This window comes from Podarcis gaigeae (assembly GCF_964106915.1).
Source record: "Podarcis gaigeae genome assembly, chromosome: 13".
Taxonomy (NCBI): Eukaryota; Metazoa; Chordata; class Lepidosauria; order Squamata; family Lacertidae; genus Podarcis; species Podarcis gaigeae.
In genome coordinates, this window is record NC_139689.1 from 3,064,388 (window position 1) to 3,086,917 (window position 22,530).

At 48.1% G+C, this 22,530-nt stretch overlaps 2 protein-coding genes across 2 annotated transcripts in view; one reads left to right on the forward strand and one right to left on the reverse strand.

Annotated features, from left to right (window-relative positions):
• The first annotated feature begins 1,631 nt into the window (after positions 1–1,631).
• Positions 1,632–9,111, forward strand: LOC310829047 (thialysine N-epsilon-acetyltransferase-like). The gene is made up of 6 exons (XM_083707208.1): positions 1,632–1,913; positions 4,340–4,394; positions 6,049–6,132; positions 6,276–6,377; positions 7,182–7,222; positions 8,553–9,111. The coding sequence occupies exons 1-6, from the start codon at positions 1,851–1,853 to the stop codon at positions 8,727–8,729; spliced, it is 522 nt and encodes a 173-aa protein (XP_083563334.1). The 5' UTR covers positions 1,632–1,850; the 3' UTR covers positions 8,730–9,111.
• An 8,748-nt stretch (positions 9,112–17,859) lies between these two features.
• Positions 17,860–22,530, reverse strand: part of CHRNB1 (cholinergic receptor nicotinic beta 1 subunit) — a 31,318-nt gene continuing 26,647 nt past the window's right edge. Inside the window, exons 10-11 of the mRNA XM_083706828.1 lie at positions 20,582–20,729; positions 17,860–18,971 (exon numbers count right to left, since the gene is read on the reverse strand). Coding sequence (XP_083562954.1) covers positions 18,831–18,971; positions 20,582–20,729 — 289 coding nt within the window. The 3' untranslated portion in view covers positions 17,860–18,830. The remainder of the gene's footprint in view (positions 18,972–20,581; positions 20,730–22,530) is intronic.

The window sequence follows — 22,530 nt, forward strand, 5'->3', positions numbered from 1 at the left end:
TTCCTTCCGAATGGAGAGGTTGGATCTTCTTGCAGTCCATGGGACTCTCAAGAGTCTCCTCCAGCACCAGAATTCAAAAGCATCCATTCTTCAGCGATCAGCCTTCTTGATGGTCCAGCTCTCACTTCCATACATCACTACTGGGGAAACCAGAGCTTGAACTATACGGACCTTTGTCAGCAAGGTGATGTCTCTGCTTTTCAAGATGCTGTTTAGGTTTGCCGTCGCTTTTCTCCCAAGAAGCAGGCGTCTCTTAATTTTGTGGCTGCTGTCACCATCTGCAGTGATCATGGAGCCCAAGAAAGTAAAATCTCTCACTGCCTCCATTTCTTCCCCTTCCATTTGCCAGGAGGTGATGGGCCCAGTGGCCATGAACCTGCATTATAGGATCTTATAAAACCATGGAGAAAATGGATATAGAAAAGTTTTCTCCCCCTCTCTCAACACTAGCATTCGTGGACATCGCACAAAGTTAGTTGTTGGAAGGTTTGGGATGGAAAAGGCCTTCTCTGTGCATGGTTAAACTGTGGAACTCCCTGCCACAGTGATGGCTTTAAAAATAGACAAAGACCTGGTGCGAAGGAGGGCTATTGAAGCGATGAGGCTAACCCAGCCCTGCCTTCTTGAAAACTATAAGTAACCAAACAATTAAACCCCTGTGTTGGAAAGAGAATCCATAATTTGTGACTTTCGGAGATTTAGAAGATTTCTGTTTATTTGGTTTTGCAGAGAGTGCATATTTCATATTGTTCATATTGTTCTATGTTCTGTATAGATTATATAAAGAGTTTATATTCTTAACGGAGAAATCTGAGGGCTCCCTTGGACAAAAAACAAGGACACCAGCCAGGAATACCAGAGCAAAACAGCAGCCAGTCGGCTTGGTCTTTATTGAAGACTGTTGTGACAGGACTCCCACCTGCCACAAGGTGGAACAAGATGGAAGCCCCGAACTAAAGAGCCCCCAAACTTTTATTAGCTGCTAATCCCCATGTTACACCCCCCCAAACTACATCAGTAATACATCATGAAAGTGGAGGTCTGGTGGCCGTAATCTGAGCATCCTGGACCCTGCCCCATGGTTCCCCTTGCCCTCCACCAAACACCCATCAAGTGTAACAAAAGAGATATTCACATTTCCCTGTTTCCCAGCCAAGTTAATTACACCCTTTTTGTCTTCATCTGGGTTTGTTATTTCTAGAATGGCTACCTGTCTGGCACTCAGGTAGCAGGATGCCAGGGATTATCACTCAGGCAGAGGGGCTGCTGAGGAGCTGAGCTCACCTGTCTATATGAATTTCTGAAGTTTTCCAGTGAGCCAGTACAGAGATCCATTGATCAGTGAATTCTTACATTTGTTGTCATGCATCAAAGGCCCTTTGAATAGGCAGGAAGAAACTGTGATGAACTGTTTTGTGAGGACAAATCACAAAAGTCACAAAAGCAATTGTGCTGGTTTTGGTAGTGGGCTGCATGTGCATGATATCTGCTGGAGGGGCAACCCCCCCCAACCTATACATAAATTCCTGCAACAATATTGACATCGCATTGTTGTACTTGGTCATTGTGTTGCCTTTGGCTATGACTTCTCGAAAGCTATGGCCGGCCGCAGGACCCTGGAGAGAGTTCAAGTTCCCATCTTCTCCTCGCTGAGATCTAGGAAGCCTGACGGATTGACCTTGGGACTTCACCCCCTGCAAAGCACCCAGAAGCCCCTCCCACCCCCACCGGAGTCATCACTCAGGAATCAAGTAGATTTCCGACCAGCCACCCTCCCAGCTTTCAAACGCAGCCCAGATGCACACAGCAGTCCTTTCGACAGAGTAAGTAGCCCGGGAGAATCTGGAGCCATGAGTTTTACCATCCGCCCTTGCACCCCCAAGGACCTAAAGGACATCATGCGACTTGTGAAGGTGAGGAACGCGATGACAAGCACGGAAAGGTCTTACTGGCCCAGAATTGGAAACAGGAACAAGTCCCAACATTAGAGGAGTGGAGAATGAAGCTGATGGACTATGCAGAACTTGATAAATTGACAGGAAAGATCAGATATCTACGAGATCAAAAGTTTATCGAGGACTGGGGAAAGTTAGTAGAGTATTGGGAAGGTATAAGTGACAATGAAATAACGTTGGTGGCATTTAAAGAAGCTCTGTAAGAGCCTAAGAAATATTGTAAGAAAGGAAAACAGGTATACTAAAAGGCAATAGTAAATTTAGGAAATGTGTAACCAAAAAGTTTAATTTGGATGATTATCAGAGAGGCTGAAGGAAGTCCAAAAACGAAAAAAATTGTTAAAGTTGTAATGTGATGTGATATGTATTTTTTCTTGATGAAAATTAATAAAAAGTAATTATATATATAAAAAAGAGAAGCAGGGAACGGTCAGAGTTGGAAGGGTCCCCCAAAGGCCATCTAGGCCAACCCCGCACAATGACCGAATCGATCGCAGCTGAAGAACCCCAGACTAGCCAACGTCTTGCTCCGCCACCTTCCTAGAGTTGGAATACATGACCCTCGGGGTCTCTTCCAACTGTACGAATCAATGCTTCTGCGACAGATCTTTATTTCCCCTTTGCTCCTGATCTGTATCTTCTTTTTTTTTAAATAAATAATATTTATTAGTTTTTCAACGAGAAAAAAGTTACAAAGATAGTAAAAAGAAAATACAAAAAATACAAAAACCAGAAAAGAAAAAAAGAGAAAAATAAAAGCAGTTAAAAATAAATCCCTCTTTCTATTATCTTACCACTCATTTACTTATTTTCATGACTTCCTCACACCTCCCTTTTTTGTATTCCATTTCATAATTAGTTCAGCAAATCCATACCCTCTTTGTTTATTCTTAGTTCTTTATCTTCACATATTATAACTTTGAATTTTCATCTAATATCAATCCAATTTTACATATTCCTATTTTGCCTTATTGCTAAAACCACTTCATTTCATTCCAACATCATTTTAACATTCAATAATTTTACAATGTTTCTGTAAATAGTCTTTAAATTTCTTCCAATCTTCTTCCACCAACTCTTCTCCCTGGTCTCGGAACTCCTGATCTGTATCTTCATTTAATATCTTCTTTCCTGGAGAGGAAGGAGATACCATATTGTGGTTCGCCGCGGGTGCCAAAATTTCTGTTCCGGCTGCTGGACTAGATGGGCCATTAGAGTGTCAGTGCTGGATTTACGTATAAGCTAAACAAGCTATAAAGGGACGCGGGTGGCACTGTGGTCTAAAGTGAGATGAGCGCCGCAACCCCAGAGTCGGCCACGACTGGACCTAACGGTCAGGGGTCCCTTTACCTTTACTTTAAACAAGTTATAGCTTAGTTCAGGGGTCAGCAAACTTTTTCAGCAGGGGGCCGGTCCACTGTCCCTCAGACCTTGTGGAGGGCAAGACTATATTTTTTTGGGGGGGGGGGGGGAATGAACGGATTCCTATGCCCCACAAATAACCCAGAGATGCATTTTACCATAAATAAAAGCACACATTCTACTCATGTAAAAACATGCTGATTCCCAGACCATCTGTGGGCCAGACTGAAAGGCAATTGGGCCGGATCCGGCCCCCGGGCCTTAGTTTGCCAACCCATGCCTTAGGGCCCCACTCTCTTGGGGCCACCCCAAAATTGTGAGTCTTTGTAAACTGTGTTTCTAAAGCAGTGGCGTAGCGTGGGGGGTGCAGGGGGGGCCGGCCGCACCGGGCGCAACATCTGGGGGTTAGGGTTAGGGGGCGCAAATCCATGGGTTAGGGGGCGCAAATTACTTGCCTTGCCCTGGGTGCTGACAACCCACGCTACGCCACTGTTCTAAAGCAACTTTTCTTATTGCCAAATGCCAATGTTTTTGCATTATTAAGTTTGTTACGGGTAAAAAAATCATTTTAAGTTAGAGCTTAATAATTATTTCACTATTAATATACTTCTTAATTGTATTTCACTATTAATATACTTCTTAATTGTATTTCACTATTAATATACTTCTTAACTGTATTTCACTATTAATATACTTCTTAATTGTATTTCAGTTCAACAATGACTTTGATAAAATACACATTTTGTTATGTGCAAATGGCTTTAGGTCCATAAATGACCATATAGCATATACTCAACACAAAAAACAGTTGTTGACAAAGGACAGCTGGACATATAAAGGGCCCCTTTACCTTTAGTAGCTTAGGGCCTCGTCCAACCTAAATCCGGCCCTGGGCCTGATCCTGACTATTCTTACGTACATGATTCATCATAAGGATCCCTGGGTTAAAGGGGGAACAAAGAGTCTCAAGGCAGCTGCAAACCAGAGCTTTTGCTCCCAATTCTCTCTCTCCCTCTAAACAGGAGATTGCGGGCATTTACAACTTCCCTCTGGGCTCGCTCAAGACCAACGTCGAAGGTAAAGAAGGGGCTCCGGTGTGCAAATAGATTATTAGGTTACCAGCTTTTTCCCAGTGAATCCGGGGACTTCAATGGATTTTGTATGGGGACTGATTTGTAAATCTGGGGACTGTCCCCGGGAAACGGGGACGTCTGGTAACCTTAGATTAGTGGCTCCCTACAGAGGTGGTTTGGGACGCGGGTGGCACTGTGGTCAAAACCACGGAGCCTTTTGGGCTTGCTGATCGGAAGGTGGGCGGTTCGAATCCCCGAGACGGAATGAGCTCCCGTTGCTCTGTCCCAGCTCCTGCCCACCTAGCAGCTCAGAAGCACATCAAAGTTCAAGTAGATAAATAGGGAAGGTAAACGGCATTTCCGTGCGCTGCTCTGGTTCGCCAGAAGCGGATTCGTCATGCTGGCCACATGACCCAGAAGCTGTACGCCGGCTCCCTTGGCCAGTAAAGCCAGATGAGCGCCGCAATCCCAGAGTCAGCCACGACTGGACCTAATGGTTCAGGGGTCCCTTTACCTTTACAGGGGTGGTTTGGGACACAGGTGGCGCTGTGGGTTAAACCACAGAGTCTAGGGCTTGCCGATCGGAAGATCGGCGGTTCGAATCCCCACGACGGGGTGAGTTCCTGTTGCTCGGTCCTTGCTCCTGCCAACCTAGCAGTTCGAAAGCACTCCAAAAAGTGCAAGTAGATAAATAGGTACCGCTCCGGCGGGAAGGTAAACGACGTTTCCATGCTCTCTGCGTTCTGTCATAGTGTCCCCTTGCGCCGGAAGCAGTTTAGTCCTGCTGGCCACATGACCCAGAAAGCTGTCTGCGGACAAACGCCAGCTCTGAGCCCAGCTTTGGCTGGGGAGGGCAGGATATAAATTAAAAAAAAAATATTATTATAGCTCCCTTGGCCTGAATGCGAGATGAGCACCGCAACCCCAGAGTCGCCTTTGACTGGACCTAACCGTCTGGGGGGTCCTTTACCTTCTACCTTTTACAGGGGTGGTTGTGCCCCCGGGGGTGGTCATGGGATTACCTACAGGGGGTGCTAAGAGGCAGTTTTATTGTTGAAAGGCTGCCTCTCCTGGTCTGCCCCACAGAGGACGTTAGGGTCCATGAATAATCATAGTTTAGAGGGCCCTAAGGAAGTCAGACTATCCTCCACCAGGACCAGGGCCTTCTCAGTGGTGGCTCCGACATGGTGGAATGCTCTGTCCCAGGAGACCAGGGCCCTGCAGGATTTAACCTCCTTCCGCAGGGCCTGTAAGACAGAGCTATTCCGCCTGGCCTTTAATTTGAATTCTGCCTGATCCTTTATTCCCTTTCCTTCCCTTTTTATGAAGATAACCCCCTCTGGGATCCCACAGCTAATTCTTCCCTGGTCTCCTCGCCGGCCCAAATAGAACTAATTTAGCCAGCCAGCCCTGGTGATCATCTAATGTTTACTGGATGGATTTCCCCCTGAATTGATTTTTGAATTCTGAATTTATCGTTATTCACGTTTTATACTGTATTTTATGCTGCTTTTTGTTGCATCAATTAAGTATTTCAAATATGTCGTTAGCCGCCCTGAGCCCGGTTTTCTGAACCGGGAAGGGTGGGGTATAAATAAAAATTTATTATTATTTATTATTATTATTACTGCCCCTCCCTTTCCCTGCTTCCTCTCCAGAGCTGAAGAAAGCCGGGTTTGGGGAGCAGGCCCGATACGAGTGCCTTGTGGCCGAAGTCCCCGCCGAAGAGAAAAGCAAGGAAGGTAATGAGGAGAAGAGGCTCCCATCTTGTGAGGGACATGATCCGGCCTGCAGGGAGAAGCTGCTGTTAATTCAAATGAGTGGGATGGAAATGCCAGCAAGGCTGAACCCCTGCGTAACGTGTGTTTTTTTGCTCCACACGCAGGCTACACCCTTATCGGGTACACCCTCTTCTCGTACACCTATAACACCTGGAGGGGGAAGAACATCTACATGGATAATCTGTACGTCATGCCGGAATTTAGAGGTACAGATGGGGAGGTAGCGGTTGAATCCTGTCCTCACGGTGGCCAACCTCTTTGGGAAATGCACAAGCAGGATTCGAACGCAAGACCAGCGTTCTCTCGTCCTGTGGTTTCCAGAAATTTGCATTCAGAAGCATTATGAATAGCCACGTGTTATTTTAGTGGGACAAAACCTTTTATTTGGCCAATTTTAGCAGTGATAGGGGGCGGTCGTAAAAATATGTTTTCGAGTGTGCGGAATTTAACCCTTCAATTCTCTTTTGGATCGGGCAACATTGATCTCTGTGTTTGACGAAGGAGCACACAATCTGCTTCTGGAAAACCAGGTTTGCCATCGCCTTTCTCCCAAGAAGCAGGCGTCTTTTAATTTTGTGGCTGCTGTCACCATCTGCAGTGGTCATGGAGCCCAAGGAAGTGTTTTGTCCATGGAGTTTTCTTCAGAGAGAAGCAGCGGGTATAACTGGTATCAATGCAGTCACCTCAGGACGGGGAGAACCCACCTTTCCCCTGCTCAGCTTAGCATGGAATCCTAGAGATGTCGAGTTGCAGTGGGACCCCCAGAGGTCATCCAGCCCAACCCGCTTCGCCATGTCGAAATCGCAGCCTAAGAATCCCTGGTGGATGCCCTCCCCGTTCAGAAACCTCCAGCGAGGGGGAATCTGCCTCCTTCCGAGGTCACAGAGTTGTGGAATTGTAGAGTCGGGGGGCCCTCAGAGGTCATCCATCCCAACCCTCTTTTGCCACGTAGGAATCGCACCCAGAGCACCCTATCCTAATAGGCTTCCTCTGGTTGTCCTTCCTCACAGGGAGGCGGATCGGGAAGGCACTGACGGAACAGGCGGCTGAGGTGAGTTGTGCAGGAATGGTCAGGGATGCGGGAGAGGATATAGTGTCTGATTATATCCTTTCCCAACTTGTGTTAACAAGTTTCACAATTTAGCAGAGTAACATCCCCCTTTTTAAACTCGCAGCGGATGCGTTTGCTCAGGCTCGCTAAAGCCTCTAGAATAACTGTTCTAGTATTTCCCCCTTATTCCCTCCTAAAAGATAAGACACGACGCAGTCGTCTATAAACATATAAAAAGGTTTACTCACACATCATTCTGTTCACAATCGGATCCCAGAAGTCAGACTTAGCTTAGAAAAGTAACATATACCTAGAAACTATCTCATAAGGAGACAGTCCCTTTGAGCATCTTTGGCTAAGCAGATGTTGCTTCTTCGATGCATGTAGTCAAAAGAGAGAGAGATGGCTGCCCTGCCCTGTGCTTTTGTCGTTACCTGCACAGGTGAGGCCACGCCCCCTTCTAGTCACATGTCCCAGCCCAGAAGGAAAAGGAAGTTTACCTGCTGGCTGGACAAACATCCCTACCCATGTGTAAACTCTAGGAATGTTGTACTTGACTGCTCTTGTGTTTCACATCCCACAAATTGTTGCACCCCTTAGCCCCCGTTCAGACAAACACCTGTCCCACCTGTGGCAAACCCGGGTCACAAGAGCTCCTCTGCTCAGGTGTCCCCCTGAGACGTGACGGGATGTGGGCGGGGGGCCTAAAACACCATCCCCTCCCTTTCTTTTGGGGAACGGACGCCCACTGGCTTTGCCCCACGTGGGTTCCCTTGTTCACACATTACCTGGGAACAAGCTAGAGGATTCATGATTACTCTTGTTGCCTTAATAGCCCACATTTTCTCTCTGCAAGCAGCTCAAGGCAGCCTATGTGGTTCTGCCACCTGCCCCAGAATTAATCCGCACAACGCCCCTTTGAGGTAGGCTGGGCTGACAGGCTATTCTGCCTGGCCTTTAATTCGAATCCAGCCTGATCTTTTATTCCCCTTCCCTTCCCTTCCCTCCCCTTTTATGAAGATAACCCGCTCTGAGACCCCACAGCTAATTCTCCCCTGGCCTCCTCGCTGGCCCAAGTAGGACCAATTCAGCCAGCTAGCCTTTATGCTTATTTCACCTAAATTGATTTTTGAATTTTATTGTTATTCATGTTTTTATACTGTATTTAATGCTGCTTTTATAATTAAGTGTTTTACATGCGTTGTTAGCCGCCCTGAGCCCAGTTTTTGAACCGGGAAGGGTGGAGTATAAATAAATTATTACTATTATTATTATTATTATTATTATTATTATTATTATTAATTCCCTCCCCTTCTCCCTGCCACCTCAGGTTGCCTGGCGCCAAGGCGTCAGCCAACTCCGAATGCATGTTTCCTGCCAGAAGGCGGACGTCCTGAGCTTCCTCGAGAGGAGGGGAGGCGAAAACCTGACCGACAAGGACGGCTGGCACCTCCTACGTTTCCCCAACGAGGCCCTGAAGAGGCTGGCAGCTGAGAAGAGATTCTAGCGGGCTCTGGGTTCGAATCCTACCCTCCACCCCTAGGCTCCTGGCGGGGGGCATCTTTTGTGGTTGGAGAGGGGGGGGATGGATAGCCCATGATGCAGGGGCAGCAAAAGTGAGTGCGGAGGAGGAGTTTGGGCAAGAGGAGAAGAGTCACAGAATCACAGGGGGGACCTCCTGTGGCCATCTAGACCAACCCCTTGCAATGCAGGGTTGCTGCAAAAAAAAAAAAAAAAAAAAAAATCTGCGAAGAAGCCTGAAGGAATTTTCTGATGAATCTGTGGCCTTGTTTTTGTCTTTGGTGATGCTTTTGCCCTTCTTCTTTCTTTAAAAAAATAATATTTTTTTGGTTCTCCAAATTAAGATTTTACAATCGCATATCCAACATACGTCATAAAAACAAGATTCGAAAGAATATCCTAGACTTCCCTCTTCCCCTTTGTTGGCCATTTCCTCCTGCAATTTTTATAAGACCCCTTATGGTCTTGATTTATTAGCTACTTTAAGAAGAGGCTGCATTTTAAATTGCATTTTAATTTGTATTTTGAATTGGTTTCCCCCCCTTTTCTTTGGCCAGGGAGGGCGGGGTATAAATAAAATTTATTATTATGAATAATAATAATAATCCAAATCTTTTACATCTCTATTATAATCCAAAATTCACCAAGTGTTATTCCACTCCCACTAATGATTTTAACTGTTTACAATGATTTTTCCCCCCAGATAAATTGTAATTTCCCCCCATTCCTTATTAAAAATTTTAGCTTTCTGGATTTCGGATTCTTCCGGTCGTTTTTGCCATCTCTGCATAATCCGCCGACTTACTCTGCCATTCTGGTCAGGACTTAATTTTCTTCCCATCTCTGGTCTCTTCTATTCAGGTCTAGCTCGCTGGTTGTTACGGGATTTAATTTCCATGCATGTGTGAATTCAAGGGCAGGGAATGCCTCTGTGTAAACCTGTGTAAGTTTATAGACCTGCGGGACTCTGCTTTTGTGGGCCGATAAAGTTAAAAAGCTGTGCCACAGCCGACGATTTGGAGAAAAATCCACTACAGGAGGGAGGGAGTTAACCAGGGCAAAATATTCCTTTTTTAAAAATATAATTTTTATTAAGTTTTCCATATTTCATTACATTTCAGTATTAAAAAACCACAAAATTCATAACTTAAAGCATTGTTTAAATAAAGCATCGACCTCCTTCCCTCCCTCTCACAGACTTCCATATCACTTTACCAATTTCTTCACATTCCTATATTCACTTTTTTTACCTTATCCAGAATTGGATAAACTAACCGGAAGAATTCGAAACCTGCGGGACCAGAGATTCAAAGAAGACTGGTGTAAATTTACGGTCTATTTGAAAAGTAATTGTGATGACCAGATTACGTTTGTAGGTTTGCAAGAAGTTTTGTGAGGTAAATTATTTGAATTATTGCAAAAATGGTTAAAGAGGTGGATTGTGAGTTAAGATAATTAAAGGCAATAGGAATTTAAGAAATGCAGAAGAAATGATAAAAATGGTGGATCATCAGAGGTGCTGATGGAAGTCCAAAAATACTGTATAAATTGAGGTCTTCTGTGGAATGTATAATAATTGGTATGTTGAAATTAATAAAAATAATATATATAAAAATAAAGAGCGGTTGTCTCCAGAGCATGTGCAGAGTGGTTTTCCCTCTCGGTCACCGAGCCGCCAGAACCAGGCCGTACAATTCTGGGATGGAAAGAAAGAAGTGACCACCTGTTTCAGGAGGGAGCCAGTTTTTTGGGGGGCCTTCAAGTCTCCAGGCCAAAGGGAAAGAAGATGAGCTTTGAAGCTTCCAGGCCGGTTTGTTATTGAACCGAAACGGTACAGGAGAAAATGGTGAACTAATATTTAACCCGAACCGGGCGCCCTTGGGCATTGAAGCGCCATGCGGAACCTCCTGATTGCTCTTATGCCAACCAGCCTGCAGTGGGTGGAAACAAAGAATCAAGGAACCATAGAATTGGAAAAGTACCCAGTGGTCATCTAGCACAACCCAGTATTTTCTACTGTTATAGGAATTCTGAAGTCTCAAATATAGAGTAAATGTTGATAATTGCACAAGGTAAACACACCTATGTAAGTATGTGACCCACATGTCTAAAACAGCACAGGAGAGCCATCTGAAAATCATCTTTGCTCTCCTAAAGATTATAAATATTTCCTTAACCCCCCCCCCCCTTGCCTGAGAACAGGTAGGCAGATAGCAATCAGGGGCAGTTCCTGAAGGAATTTCGCTCCTATATCTATAAACCTCCTTTGTAATAATTGTCATTATTTGCCCAGATGCTCTGCACTGAGGGATATCTGACAGGCATCCCAATGGTCTTATTAAATGCTAACATTTAGTGTAAACTGTATCTGGAAATATGTAAAGGTAAGAGGACCCCTGACCATTAGGTCCAGTCGTGAACAACTCTGGGGATGCTGTGCTCATCTCGCTTTACTGGCCGAGGGAGCCGGCGTTTGTCCGCAGACAGTCTTTCCGGGTCATGTGGCCAGCATGACTAAGCCGCTTCTGGCGAAACCAGAGCAGCGCACGGAAATGCCGTTTACCTTCTCGCCAGAGCGGTACCTATTTATCTACTTGCACTTTGACGTGATTTCGAACTGCTAGGTGGGCAGGAGCAGGGACTGAGCAACGGGGTGATTGCGGGGATTCGAACCGCTGACCTTCCGATCGGCAAGCCCTAGGCTCTGTGGTTTAGACTAGAACTATGTAAAACCCTTTATGTAAAACCTAAGGGACGCGGGTGGCGCTGTGGTCTAAACTACTGAGCCTAGGGCTTGCCGATCGGAACGTTGGCGATTCGAATACCTGCCTCGGGGTGAGCTCCCGCTGCTCGGTCCCTGCTCCTGACAACCTAGCAGTTCGAAAGCACATCAAAGTGCAAGTAGATCAATAGGTACCACTCTGGCGGGAAGGTTAAAGGCGTTTCCATGCGCTGCTCTGGTTCGCCAGACCTGGAAGCTGTACACCGGCTCCCTCGGCCAATAAAGCGAGATGAGCGTGCAACCACAGAGTCGGCCACGACTGGACCTAATGGTCAGGGGTCCCTATACCTTTACTTTTATGTAAAACCTGCTAAATATTCAGGAATATCACACCTTGGCCTGCCTGAGCCACAGCAACCCTGCTTTCTGTGTGATGTAATTTCTGATTGTTTGTGAAGAAGGGAGTGTCCTTCCCTGTGCCAAAATGCAAACCCTTAAAAGAGATGTTTCTTCTTGGTTTGGGGTCTCTCTCGCCTCCTTGCAAGGAGGGGAGGGAATTCTGTTGCAAGAGAAAAACAAAGACCTGCCTTGCTTTCCCTGCCTCCCGTCTCCATCCATTCATGTGGCCGAGACCACATAACACCGGTTAGAAAGACCCACATTGGCTCCCAGGATGTTTCCGAGCACAATTCAAAGTGTTGGTTCTGTCCTTTAAAGCCCTAAACGGCCCCAAAGGCCCAGGATACCTGAAGGAGTGTCTCCACCCCCATCGTTCTACCCGGACACTGAGGTCCAGCTCCGAGGGCCTTCTGGCAGTTCCCTCCCTGCGAGAGGCCAAGGGAACCAGGCAGAGGGCCTTCTCGGTAGTGGCACCCGCCCTGTGGAACGCCCTCCCTCCAGATGTCAAAGAGAAGAACAACTACCAGACTTTTAGAAGACATCTGAAGGCAGCCCTGTTTAGGGAAGCTTTTAATGTTTAGCAGACCAATGTATTTTAATACTTTGTTGGAAGCCGCCCAGGGTGGCTGGGGAGACCCAGCCAGATGGGTGGGGTATAAAGAATAAGTTGTTGTTGTTGTTGTTGTTGTTATTATTATTATTATTATTATTATTATTATTATTATTATCTCTGACCGATGGATCGTGGACTTAGGGGACTCGACCCCTTGGGGAGATGGGCAGCAAAAGCCAACCACCCCTATTTTTTCCTATATCACTTCCTGGAGAATATAAGACTATTCTACAGGATCAGTCCAGCAGAACCAGATGCCCCAATAACTGAGAGCAACAGCAACCATGGAGAGCAGCCATGGAGGCAGAGCCTAGCCATGGTTAGCTCTCTCCTCCAATCATCCAAGTTAGTAGCCATGGCTGCCCCTTGTGGGAGGGAGTTCCACAGGTCAACAACACGCTGCGCGAAGGACTTTCTGCAGCCAAAAGAGGATGGTATCGAAACCTTTTACCTTCTTGCTGCCTGACTCGCGCCTGAACTCTGCAAGCCTCAAAAGCCCTTTGAAATTTCCCCCTTTTTGCTGTTTGAAGTGCCGGTGGGGGGAAGTATCTGCAAAACGCTCCTTTCATTTTGAAGACTCGGGCGAAGGATCGGAAAAACGAAGTCTCAGAGTCATCAAAAATGTACAGCCAGGAGAAGCCGACCGGTGCATGCTGGGGTGGAAAGAATCTAAATTATCTTTCCCCTTCAGATGTTCCGCCTCTTTAGCCGAATCTTTTTATTTCAACGGGCAAGGCTGGATATTCGTTTTCCAAATCACTGGGGAGGAAAAAGCTATTTCAGATCAACACAGCTGGGGACTGTTAGCTGTGGACACACACTATTCCTTGAAAGACATTCAAAGCACACAGAGAAAGAGAGAATTCAGGGAACTGTAGTTTATCACTTACCGTTCTCAAGTGTGGGCTTCAAATATGATTTTAAGCAGCCGTACCCAGCTGCTCTGATGGTTAAGGCTTAAGAACACGATGGACGTCAATAAAAACATGGCTTGGCATGGAGAAAAGGAAGTCCTTCTTCAGGCAGCGTTCAGTTAAACTATGGAACTACCTGCCACTGGAAGCAGCGACCTGGGTGGCTTTAACAGAAGACTGTGCAAATTAACAAACAGAGGGCTATCGGCGGCTGCCAGATGGGCCCCATGGCCGGATCCTCGGTCCAGTATACCTGAAGGAGCATCTCCACCCCCATCGTTCTGCTGGGACACTGAGGTCCAGTGCCGAGGGCCTTCTGGCGGTTCCCTCCCTGCAAGAAGCCAAGTTACAGGGAACCAGGCAGAGGGCCTTCTTGGTGGTGGCGCCTGCCCTGTGGAATGCCCTCCCACCAGATGTCAAGGAAATAAAGAACTATCTGACTTTTAGAAGACATCTGAAGGCAGTCCTGTTTAGGGAAGCTTTTAATGTTTAATAGGTTATTGTATTTTAGTGTTCTGTTGGAAGCCGCCCAGAGTGGCTGGGGAAACCCAGCCAGATGGGCAGGGTATAAATAATAAATTATTATTATTATCGTTATCCTGCAGGCTCTTCTCAGGTCAGGAAGGAGTTAGCTATTCATGGAGGAGAGGGCTTGCGATGGCAACTAGCCAGGATGGCTGTGCTCTGCCCGCCACAGTTGGAATAATAATAATAATAATAATAATAATAATAATAATAATAATAATAATTTATTTATATCCCGCCCTCCCCAGCCAAAGCCTGGTTCAGAGCAGCTAACAACAATAAAAGTAACACAGCATTCTAAAACCAATTCATTTTGTTGCTGAATCTCAGTTGCTGGAAACCGCAGGTGTGGCGAATGGGTACTGCGTTCGAATCGTGCTTGCAGGTTTTCTCCATAACGGGTGCCTGTTTGGCCACTGTGATAATAGGCCGTTGGCCTCATCTGGCAAGCCCTTCGTACGTTTCCCCCGAATTGTGTTCCTTGCCATCGGAGAGGAAGAGAGAGAGACATTGGGGGTGGGCCATCAAATGAAAAGTTAATAGGTCGGGCGCGACTCCCGAATTCAAATTCTGCTCCGATGATCGTGCTGAGTCTATTTGCTTAACTGATCCAGAGCCGTCTACATCGCGCAGGCTAAATACACAGATGTGTGTTTGCTTACAATGCATAATTTGCTGCACCGGCAAATTACCAAGCGTCTCAGCAGAGAGGGGGGAAGGGGAGACTCAAGGCAGGTGCAGGGGGCAGGTGAGACCCCCTTCTCACCTGAAGCACGAGGGGCGGCTACAGGCAGCAACCTGTTTTGCGGAGGTAGGGTCCCCGGGGGTTCAGTGTCTCACATTCAGGGCTTGATGCTGAGCCCTGCAAGTTAGGAAGGCTACTGATTTCATTGTTGTTGAGTCGTGTCCGCCTCTTCGTGACCCCCTGGACCAGAGCACGCCAGGCCCTCCTGTCTTCCACTGCCTCCCGCAGTTTGTCAAACTTATGCTGGTAGCTTCAAGAACACTGTCCCACCATCTCGTCCTCCGTCGTCCCCTTCTCCTTCTGCCCTCCATCTTTCCCAACATCAGGGTCTTTTCCAGGGAGTCTTCTCTTCTCATGAGGTGGCCAAAGTCTTGGAGCCTCAGCTTCAGGATCTGTCCTTCCAGTGAGCACCCAGGGCTGATTTCCTTCAGAATGGAGAGGTTGGATCTTCTTGCAGTCCATGGGACTCTCAAGAGTCTCCTCCAGCACCACAATTCAAAAGCATCCATTCTTCAGCGATCAGCCTTCTTTATGGTCCAGCTCTCACTTCCATACATCTCTACTGGGAAAACCATAGACTTAAAGATTAACAAAAGCTACATCAAAGCTACCTCCTTATTTTTATGTACCCAGGATGCCTGGTAAGCAACTGGTCTGTGTTAGAATGCTTTACACCCCAGGGCTATATTTTGGCTTGGGGAATAGGGTTGCCAGCCCTGAAATCTCCAGGTTTGCCTGGAACGCGTGGGGGCCAGGTGGGATTGCTATGAGGAATTATGAAAAACGAAGCAAGCCATTGTGTCAGCAATGAAAGCATGGCATTGACTGGGTTTGATTCATTGACAATAATTTCTGATCAAATCCCAGAAGCCTCTCCACCTCTGCCATTTGCTTTCTCTACGCCTGACAGGCACGTATAAGCGTTCTGAAACACAGACTGGTTGCTTCGCCAGGCATCCTGAGCCATAAAGATAGGAGGTAACTTTGATGTACAGTAGTTTGTTAATCTTTAGGTAGATCTTAAGGGACGTGGGTGGCGCCGTGGGTTAAACCACAGAGCCTAGGACTTGCCGATCAGAAGGTTGGCGGTTCGAAGCCCCGTGACGCGGTGAGCTCCTGTTGCTCGGTCCCTGCTCCTGCCAACCTAGCAGTTCGAAAGCACATCAAAGAGCAAGTAGATCAATAGGTACCACTCCGGCGGGAAGGTAAACGGCGTCTCCGTGCGCTGCTCTGATTCGCCAGAAGCGGCTTAGTCATGCTGGCCATATGACCCAGAAGCTGGACATCGGCTCCCTCGGCCAATAAAGCGAGATGAGCGCCGCAACCCCAGAGTCGGCCATGACTTGACCTAATGGTCAGGGGTCCCTTTACCCTTTACCTTTAAGGGCCAGGAAGAGAGTTCACAAGGAGATGGTAAATACTCTTTCCTTGCCATCCTTCCTTTCCTGCCTGCTTATGACACCCGGGGTTTGCTAAAAGCATTCCTCCTTGTTTCCTGTTTTCTTTAGCCTGAGAACATGCATGCGTGCTCCAAGTACTTAAAAGGATTTCTCTGATCTAACGTTGTCCTACGTGGTAGGTTTTTTTGAAATGCTCACCGCCTTCACTGGTTCTGATTTAAAAGAGAGGTAGAGCTGGGTATCATTCGCATATTGATGGACACCCAGCCCAAACCCCCTGATGATCTCTCCCAGCGGCTGCATATAGATATTAAAAAGCATGGGGGGAGAGGAAGAGCTGCCCCTCTGGCCAGAACATCATTCCTGTGTAGGCGGATTGGGGGCAAAGACAAAAGGAGAGCGGAGCATGTGCAGAGTGCTTTTCTCCACCTCAGAGGTAATAGGTGGACATCTGTCCTTAGCTGTGGTTCCTGCATTGTGGCGGGTGGGACCTTTGGGGGGGGGGTTCCTTCCACTGAGTAACCAGGACCGTCGGGCGGAAAGGGAATAATTAAGTGCTCAGTTAATTAACCTTTCCTCAGGACTCCTGGCCAACCTAGCCCTCAAAGGGAAAAGCTCCTGTTAGCAGCTGCCAGCGCAGTTTACTTTTTAACTAGATGGTGATGGCAACCCTGAAAACCCCCACTAATCTTTAACCTGGAGGTGGTTGGAGGATGGACGGCAGCTAACAGATTGAGGTTGAATCCTGACAAGACAGAAGTACTATTTTGGGGGGACAGGAGGCGGGTGGGTGTGGGGGACTCCCTGGTCCTGAATGGGGCAACTGTGCCCCTGAAGGACCAGGTGCGCAGCCTGGGAGTCATTTTGGACTCACAGCTGTCCATGGAGGCGCAGGTCAGTTCTGTGTCCAGGGCAGCTGTCTACCAGCTCCATCTGGTACGCAGGATGAGACCCTGCCTGCCTGTGGACTGTCTCACCAGAGTGGCGCATCTCTGGTTATCTCCCGCTTGGACTACTGCAATGCGTTCTATGTGGGGCTACCTTTGAAGGTGACCCGGAAACTACAACTAATCCAGAATGCGACAGCCAGACTGGTGACTGGGAGCGGCTGTCGAGACCACATAACACCGGTCCTGAAAGACCTACACTGGCTCCCAGGACGTTTCAGGGCACAATTCAAAGTGTTGGTGCTGACCTTGAAAGCCCTAAAGGGCCTCAAAGGCCCAGCAGACCTGAAGGAGCGTCTCCACCCCCATCGTCCAGCCCGGACACTGAGGTCCAGCGCCGAGGGCCTTCTGGTGGTTCCCTCCCTGCGAGAAGCTACAGGGAACCAGGCAGAGGGCCTTCTCCGTGGTGGCACCCGCCCTGTGGAACGCCCTCCCACCAGATACTGTAATACTGTAATACATCAAACATTAAAAGTTTCCCTGAACAGGGCTGCCTTCAGATGTCTCTTTGACAACAACTACCAGACTTTTAGAAGACATCTGAAGGCAGCCCTGTTCAGGGAAACTTTTAATGTTTGATGTATTACAGTATTTTAATATTTTTTGGGGGGAAGTCGCCCAGAGTGGCTGGGGAAGCCCAGCCAGGTGGGCAGGGTATAAATAATAAATTATTATTATTATTATAACCTGGATCTGTCCCTTTGGCATCTAAACTCCAGGCTTAGATTTCTCCTTGCGATGCTCACCCAAAGGCCGAGCCCAGGTGTCCTTCAAGCCGGAAGGGGGGCAGGGGGTAATGGGCAGGCCCCGTCCGCCAGTCTCTCAAATTCATCTTGAGTCTCAGGACAGAGTTTTATTATTCATTTCTTTATTTGTTGCATTTATATCCCCCAAGGAGCTCAAGGTTCACCCTCCCCTCCTCCTTTAATCCCCACAACAATCCTGTGAGGTAGGCTAGGCTGAAACAAATGTCACCCAGTGAGAGTCCCAGTGGGGGCGTGGCTTGAGGAGAGGGCGGGGCCTTGTGGAGCCCAGTGGGCGTGGCTTGAGGAGAGGGTGTGGCTTTGTGGAATCCAAGTCAGGGAGTGGCTTGAGGAGAGGCGTGGCCTCGTAGAGTCCCAGTGGGTGTGGCTTGAGGAGAGGGTGTGGCCTTGTACAGTACAAGTAGGGGTGTGGCTTGGGAGGGTGTGGCCTTGTGCACTCTGTATAGGGGTGTGGCTTAAGGAGAGGGTGTGGCCTTGTAGAGAACCAGTGGGAGTGGCTTGAGGAGAAGGTGGGGCCTTGTAGAGCACCTGTGGGTGTGGCTTGAGGAGAGGGCATGGCCTTTTGGAATCCCAGTGGGTGCGGTTTGAGGAGGGGGCGTGGCCCTGTAGAGTCCCAGTGGGTGTGGTTTGCAGAGAGGGTGTGGCCTTGGCCAGTCCATGTAGGGGTGTGGCTTGGGGAGAGGGTGTGGCCTTGTGGAATCCCAGTGGGTGTGGCTTGAGGAGAGGGCATGGCCTTGAAGCGTGTCTCAGTGGGCGTGGCTTGAAGAGTGGGCGTGGCCTTTTGGAATCCCAGTGGGTGTGTCTTGAGGAGAGGGTGTGGCCTTGTAGAGTCCCAGTGGGTGTGGCTTGAGGAGAGGGTGTGGCCTAGGGTCTGAATAGAGAGGCTTAGGGGGCTGTATTTAACCCTGAGGTTCCCCAGACCCACCCCATAGGGATGTGGGCACGAGCATGTTTTTCACATCCTGTCGCCGTGTCGGCGGGAGTCAATGGTTCACAGGCCTTCCCCGTGGAAGGACCACCCGACCCATTATTCCGGTTGGGCGAAGGAGGCCGTGGGCTCAGGGGAAGGGCTGGTCGGGGGGCAGGTGGAAGCTGGCGTCCAGGAAGATGCTGAAGGTGCCCAGTGTCGTGAAGATGATGAAGGTCCAGAAGAAAAGGCGGTCCACCACGATGGCCACGTACTCCCAGTCCTTCTTCAGCTGCAAGGGAAGGAGGAAGCAGGTCAAAGAACAGTTGAATTGGGAGCGACCCCCAAACGTCATCCAGCTGAACCCCCTGAGAGACAGGAATCGGAGCTGCTTGACAGGTGTCTATCCAACCTCTGCATAAAAACTTCCAATGAAGGAGAACCCATCACCTTCGGAGGGCATCTGTTCCACAGCCAAACAGCTCGGACCCTCCTAGTGTTTAATAATAATAATAATAATAATAATAATAATAATAATAATAATAATTTATTTGTACCCCATCCATCTGGCTGGTGTTCCCCAGCCACTCTGGGCGGCTTCCAACAAAGACCAAAAATACATTAAAAGGTCACACATTAAAAACTTCCCTAAACAGGGCTGCCTTCAGATGTCTTCTGAATGTCTGGTAGTTGTTTTTCTCTTTGACATCTGGTGGGAGGGCGTTCCACAGGGAGGGAGCCACCACCGAGAAGGCCCTCTGCCTGGTTCCCTGTAACTTCACTTCTCGCAATGAGGGAACCCCCAGAAGGCCCTCGGAGCTGGACCTCCGTGTCGGGGCTGGACGATGGGGGTGGAGACGCTCCTTCAGGTCTACTGGGCCTTTGAGGCCGTTTGGGCTTTCAAGGTCAGCACCAACGCTTTGAATTGTGCCCGGAAACGTACTGGGAGCCAATGGAGGTCTTTCACGACCAGTGTTATATGGTCTCCCAGTCACCAGTCTGGCTGCCGCATTCTGGATTAATTGCAGTTTCTGGGTCACCTTCAAAGGTAGCCCCACGTAGAGCGCATGGCAGTAGTCCAAGCGGGAGATAACCAGAGCATGCACTACTCTGGCAAGACAGTCTGCGGGCAGGGAAGGTCTCATCCTGTGTCTCAGAGGGAGCTGGTAGACAGCTGCCCTGGACACAGAACTGACCTGCGCCTCCAGGGACAGCGGTGAGTCCAAAATGACTCCCAGGCTGCGCACCTGGTCCTTCAGGGGCACAGTTACCTCATTCAGGACCAGGGAGTCCTCCACACCTGCCCGCCTCCTGTACTTCTGTCTTGTCAGGATTCAACCTCAATCCATTAGCTGACATCCATCCTCCAACCGCCTCCTTGAATCTGTTGGTTTTGGGGGTCCTGCCCTCCGGAAACGCCTTTGTTCCCTCTTCCATGTGGAAGCCCACCAGATATTTGAAGGCGGCTATTGCATCTCATGATGCAGTAGAGAGTCCCATGGACTGCAAGAAGATCCAACCTCTCCATTCTGAAGGAAATCAGCCCTGAGTGCTCACTGGAAGGACAGATCCTGAAGCTGAGGCTCCAAGACTTTCTCATGAGAAAAGTCCCTGATGTTGGGAAAGATGGAGGGCGCAAGGAGAAGGGGACGACGGAGGACGAGATGGTTGGACCGTGTTCTCGAAGCTACAAACATGAGTTTACCAAACTGCGGGAGGCTGTGGAAGACAGGAGTGCCTGGCGTGCTCTGGTCCAGGGGGTCACGAAGAGGCGGACACAACTAAACGACTCAACAACAACAACAAATTGCATCTCATCTGGGTCTCCCTTTATCCAGGCAAAACATGCCCAGATCCTTCCACCCTTCCCCAGAATGCTTGGTTTCTTCTGGAAGAACTCACCTCGTCGTAGTCATCCTGCTCCTGTAGCTGCTCTGCTATGTAGGTGATGGCTTCCATGGCGGCCTTCAAGTCTGGCGGGAGCGCGATGAAGTGACTGGGGCCATCAATGTACTTCTTCATATCAGTGGGGAATGCCTCCGGCTGGAACCTGCGGGAGATTTGCCGTCAAACATAATAATGCATATTCTCGTTAATTAGAAAATCTAGCAGTGGTTCTCCACCTGTGGGTCCCCAGATGTTGTTGGACTACAACTCCCATCATCCATGACCACGGCTCATGCTGGCTAGGAATGATGGGAGTTGTAGTCCAACAACATCTGGGGACCCGCAGGGTGAGAACCATTGGTCTAGGGCATGGGTAGGCAAACGAAGGCCCAGGGGCTGGATCCGGCCCAATCGCCTTCTAAATCCGGCCTGCGGACGGTCCTGGAATCAGCGTGTTTTTTACATGAGAAGAATGTGTGCTTTTATTTAAAATGCATCTCTGGGTTATTTGAGGGGCATAGGAATTTCCCCCCTTCAAAAAATATTCTGGCCCCCCACAAGGTCTGAGGGACAGTGGACTGGCCCCCTGCTGAAAAAGTTTGCTCACCCCTGGTCTCGGGGCTAACAACCACAGAGAAGTAAATTCCTAGATAGGCAGACTCAGACCATAGGAATGCGATTGATGGAGACAGAGAGAGAACTCTGTGTGATGTCATTTCCCCTGTTTCCAGTGGCTGGAAGAAACGAGAGACAAACCTTTATCCTCTCTCTCTCTCTCTCTCTCTCTCTCTCTCTCTCTCTCTCTCTCTTTGTCCTTTTGCACCATATTTTTGATTGGGATGAATGTCTGTCTCAACTCTCCCTGAGCACAGACACAATTTTACTATTCAACTATGTATTTTGTAACCTAGAAGTATTTTTTTTTTTTACCTGCATTGTGTTTGCTGCTGTTGGGTGCTGAAAATGAGCGCAAGACTTTAAGTAAGTAAACTCCAATTTAAACTTACTTTACGGTCATTCTTTTACTAAGCATGGTAACTCCAAAAGTACCAGCTTTCAGCCTTTCCCATGCTTCTATTTTCCTGCCAAAGGGCGGTCATCTAAAGCTTTGCTTAGCTCACCTTCCAAATGCAAACATCAAGCTGATTATTCAAGCTGATCCCACACATGTGAGAGTCTGGAAGGATATTTGTAATTAATATATCCTCTCCCACGTAAATCAATCAGTTAGCAGAGCATGAGACTCTGAATTTCAGGGTCCAGGGTTTGAGCCCCACGTTGGGCAAAAGACCCCCGCACTGCGGATGACCCTCCTATGAAAACCTTGAAAGAGTGAGAATGGAAAAAGGAATCACAAGACAGAGAAACCAGTAGGAGAACACTTCAATCTCCCAGGACATTCTATACAAGATCTCAAAGTAGCTGTTTTACTACAAAGGAATTTCAGAAATAGACTGGAAAGAGAAGCTGCTGAATTACAACTTATCACCAAACTTAAAACCATGGAGAGACCTGGTCTGAACAAAGACCTTGGATTCTTATCTCATTATACATGACAAAGCCATTTTTCACCTTCTCACCCCTTGCTTCTTCCTGTAAGACCTATTGCAGTCGTTAAGAGTCGTCAACAGGCTCATCACAGCTATCTGCCAATCACCCATTCCCACCACCCTTCTGAGTAATACCCCTCCCCACCTTCTCACTATATAGAAGGGTCTGGAAACTTCTATTTCAGTGTATCTGAAGAAGTGTGCATGCACACGAAAGCTCATACCAAGAACTGACTTAGTTGGTCTTTAAGGTGCTACTGGAAGGAATTTTTTTTGTTTTGACAATGGAAAAAGGAGTCCACCATTGATAGAACAAGCTGAGACCGCCATCTTCCCCTCGCTCAGGCCTACTATTTAAGGGAGCTATTCAAGAGTAAGGGACGTGGGTCGCGCTGTGGGTTAAACTACAGACCC

Excerpts from the sequence above, each read along its gene's own strand:
- LOC310829047 (XM_083707208.1), top strand. The coding sequence starts at position 1,851 with ATGAGTTTTACCATCCGCCCTTGCACCCCCAAGGACCTAAAGGACATC. Across the intron at positions 4,395-6,048 it reads GCTCAAGACCAACGTCGAAG|AGCTGAAGAAAGCCGGGTTT; the intron begins GTAAAGAAGGGG and ends CTTCCTCTCCAG. Across the intron at positions 6,133-6,275 it reads CGAAGAGAAAAGCAAGGAAG|GCTACACCCTTATCGGGTAC; the intron begins GTAATGAGGAGA and ends CTCCACACGCAG.